At 35.5% G+C, this 3,241-nt stretch overlaps 1 protein-coding gene across 1 annotated transcript in view; it reads right to left on the bottom strand.

Annotated features, from left to right (window-relative positions):
• LOC108680811 (EF-hand calcium-binding domain-containing protein 1) overlaps nucleotides 1–2,436 on the bottom strand; it is a gene marked incomplete in the record, with an annotated part of 6,358 nt that extends 3,922 nt beyond the window's left edge. The window contains 3 exon segments of the mRNA XM_018169725.2: nucleotides 1,052–1,118; nucleotides 1,725–1,800; nucleotides 2,338–2,436. Of these exon segments, the coding sequence (XP_018025214.2) occupies nucleotides 1,052–1,118; nucleotides 1,725–1,800; nucleotides 2,338–2,398 (204 nt within the window).
• Between the last annotated feature and the right edge of the window lie 805 nt (nucleotides 2,437–3,241).

The following is a 3,241-nucleotide window of genomic DNA, read 5'->3' as shown; positions in this document are numbered from 1 at the left end:
TGTTTTCTATAATGAAATAGTTTCCCATATTAAACAACGAAAATTTTCTAAAAGACACAAAACGTTCGAAAACGCGGGATGGCAGACGAAATCATTCAGAATTTGAAGTCAATTTATCAAGATAAATTCAACATAATAGGGCAAAAAATTCAAATCTGGAACGTATAAATAGGTTTTTATAATTTAAAAAAAACTTTCAATCATTTAAATCTCATAATGGAATGTGAATCAAGTCTATTTATTGTGAAATCAAACTAGACACAACCAAAACATAAGTGTGTGACACCGTCTTGTGAGAAGTAAACAGAAAACACCATGTGAATGTATGCAGTGAAAGAGTCGAAGTTTATCTCATAATTTTATGTGAAATCGAAAACTTTGTGAGTGTTGTCCAATCGTGAGAATTTTTTATGAAGCTGGATGTTTTTTTTTTATTTTAGAACGTATTAATTGCAAAAATGTGTCCGCTAGCCTACAGATAAATGACTAGTTAACTTGATTAGTCGTTGGCAACACGGGATTGAACTTCAAACCACGCGGGATTTCGGAAGTACAGCCGTTTCAAATGTGCTCAGTTCATAAATTTTCATTGCAGTGGAAGGTGGTGTAATGCAGTGGTAGGGTTGGTATTTTGATACGTTTTCTTATATTGACATGAGAATATATTACCTATACAGAATTCTACACTGGCCCCCAAGCCCTCTGTCAACTCTAAACTATAATATCATTATGGGGCAGGGGCAGGAGTTATAGAACAGGGAACATACTTGCGCATCCCCCTCATTCACCATTCAGCCGTACGTATTCATGCGTATGCCAAGCAGTGCAACGTCCCTGTGTCCAATAGTGATTTTAGAATTTTAGCCTCCACACCCAGTGTTTCTGACCTAGGCCTTACAAATTTTAGAATCATTGTATATTTTCAAACAGAAACCAAGTTTAAATGCTGCATTCAGTTCCTATCCTCTACAAATTGTACATAGGTACAGAGTGGAAATCTAAGATTAGAGGTTCACTTAAAAAAAAGCGTTCCGCCTTGAAAAAAAATCACCTGGAAGATGTACTCGAGCATGACGTCATCAGTCATGCCAAACACTGCATGCATGACGTCACGAAACCTGTTGCGGCCATAGTTAGAAATTAAAATATTCTGGGACTTTTATTTCATTTGTAGAGGTTATAAATTATTATTACACGTTTATCTTATAGTGATGATAAATTTTGTTAATTTAAATTTGTTCGATGAATTTTTCATTTTGAAATCTTTAACCTCATACTTGGAAATATGTGTAGAATTTTATAGGAAAGTTTGACGAATTTATCTCATGTGATAATTTTAAAATTTTCTACGTTGTCTAGATAAATTTTCGAATTTATAGCCTTGAACAAACAGATTCTAATATTTTTCGCATCAAATAATAAATTGGCAAAATTACCGTCTAACTATTCTATTCTATTCTTCTACTGTAAAAGACTGTAAGTAAATAAATTTATTACTTTATATTCTAACCAATACGGTAGAGCTTATCAGCATCATTTGCTCTAAAAAAATGTTCACAAAAGGTGGAAATTCTTCTATGACAGGCGTGAAATTTCTAAATAGTTTAAGTTTGTATTTTAAAGTAATTTAAAGAAAAGACTTGACTTTAAGAATTAGGTAATAACTTAAAGATAAGACTTGACTTTAAGAATTAACTTAACTTTGAAGATTTACATATATTTACCGGTTGGCGTCGAGCCGGCAACCGCCCGCAACGGTGTCGTACATATTGAGCAGACAGTCTGTCTCCTCGCACGTAACTGGCAGATTATAATATTACTTTTAAAAACCTAATAAATGATTATAGAAAGGGTATTTAATAATAAATTTATATATACCTATTAATCGGTCTATGAGATATAATAAAAATTTTGACATGGGAGTTAAAAAAATATTTTTTTTTGCAAAAACCGTTGACCTAGATACAGTTAATTCACATATAATATTGCAATTGAATATTTAGTGAATAAAATAAGAAATACATAAATGAGTATACCTACTGTTTTCGCTGCGCAACTAAAATTTTAGTTTATTATTTTGTCAACTTAAGCAGCTGTTTGAAGGTGATGACCAAGAAAAAGTAGTTAGATTCAACAAATGTCAAAGTTTCATGACTGATAAAAACGAATATACTTTTTAACTATATTCAATGAAGACAATATCTAAAGGAAATAAATTAATAGTTCTATAATATTGATGTACGATTAAAGCCAAATTGTAATCGAAAAAATGGTTCAGTGCAAATTATATCATTTGATCCTATTGTATTGATATTAATAATTTGTTTAACGACTTACAGTGAGTCACTCGCGCAAGTTTTTCGGCGAGCTTCGAGTAACCCTTGTACGTAGCGGCCATCTTGAATTCAACATCAGTGGGTTGAAATGTTTGTTTAAGTCACAGTCTTCTAAAACATCATTGTAAAGGGCAAAAAATTAGTAGAATTTTTTTAATTAAATCAAAACATCTACAAGAATTCACAAAAATTGAAGAATTTCTCCAATGCGGCCACGAATGCCGTGATCTGACTTGTTTCTTTGAATATTCAGTCAAAGCTTCACATGCATTAAATGCCNATGGCTGCTGCAAGTCAAACATGGCTGCTGCAAGTCAAACATGGCTGCTGAAAGTCCAACATGGCTGCTGCAAGTCAAACATGGCTGCTGCAAGTCAAACATGGCTGCTGAAAGTCCAACATGGCTGCTGCAAGTCAAACATGGCTGCTGCAAGTCAAACATGGCTGCTGAAAGTCCAACATGGCTGCTGCAAGTCAAACATGGCTGCTGCAAGTCAAACATGGCTGCTGAAAGTCCAACATGGCTGCTGCAAGTCAAACATGGCTGCTGCAAGTCAAACATGGCTGCTGAAAGTCCAACATGGCTGCTGCAAGTCAAACATGGCTGCTGCAAGTCAAACATGGCTGCTGAAAGTCCAACATGGCTGCTGCAAGTCAAACATGGCTGCTGCAAGTCAAACATGGCTGCTGAAAGTCCAACATGGCTGCTGCAAGTCAAACATGGCTGCTGCAAGTCAAACATGGCTGCTGAAAGTCCAACATGGCTGCTGCAAGTCAAACATGGCTGCTGCAAGTCAAACATGGCTGCTGAAAGTCCAACATGGCTGCTGCAAGTCAAACATGGCTGCTGCAAGTCAAACATGGCTGCTGAAAGTCCAACATGGCTGCTGCAAGTCAAACATGGC

Source organism: Hyalella azteca, unplaced genomic scaffold, assembly GCF_000764305.2.
Source record: "Hyalella azteca isolate HAZT.00-mixed unplaced genomic scaffold, Hazt_2.0.2 contig7319, whole genome shotgun sequence".
In the NCBI taxonomy this organism is placed as follows: domain Eukaryota; kingdom Metazoa; phylum Arthropoda; class Malacostraca; order Amphipoda; family Hyalellidae; genus Hyalella; species Hyalella azteca.
Note: the sequence above shows the minus strand (reverse complement) of the source record. Positions and strands in the feature narration are given on the sequence as shown.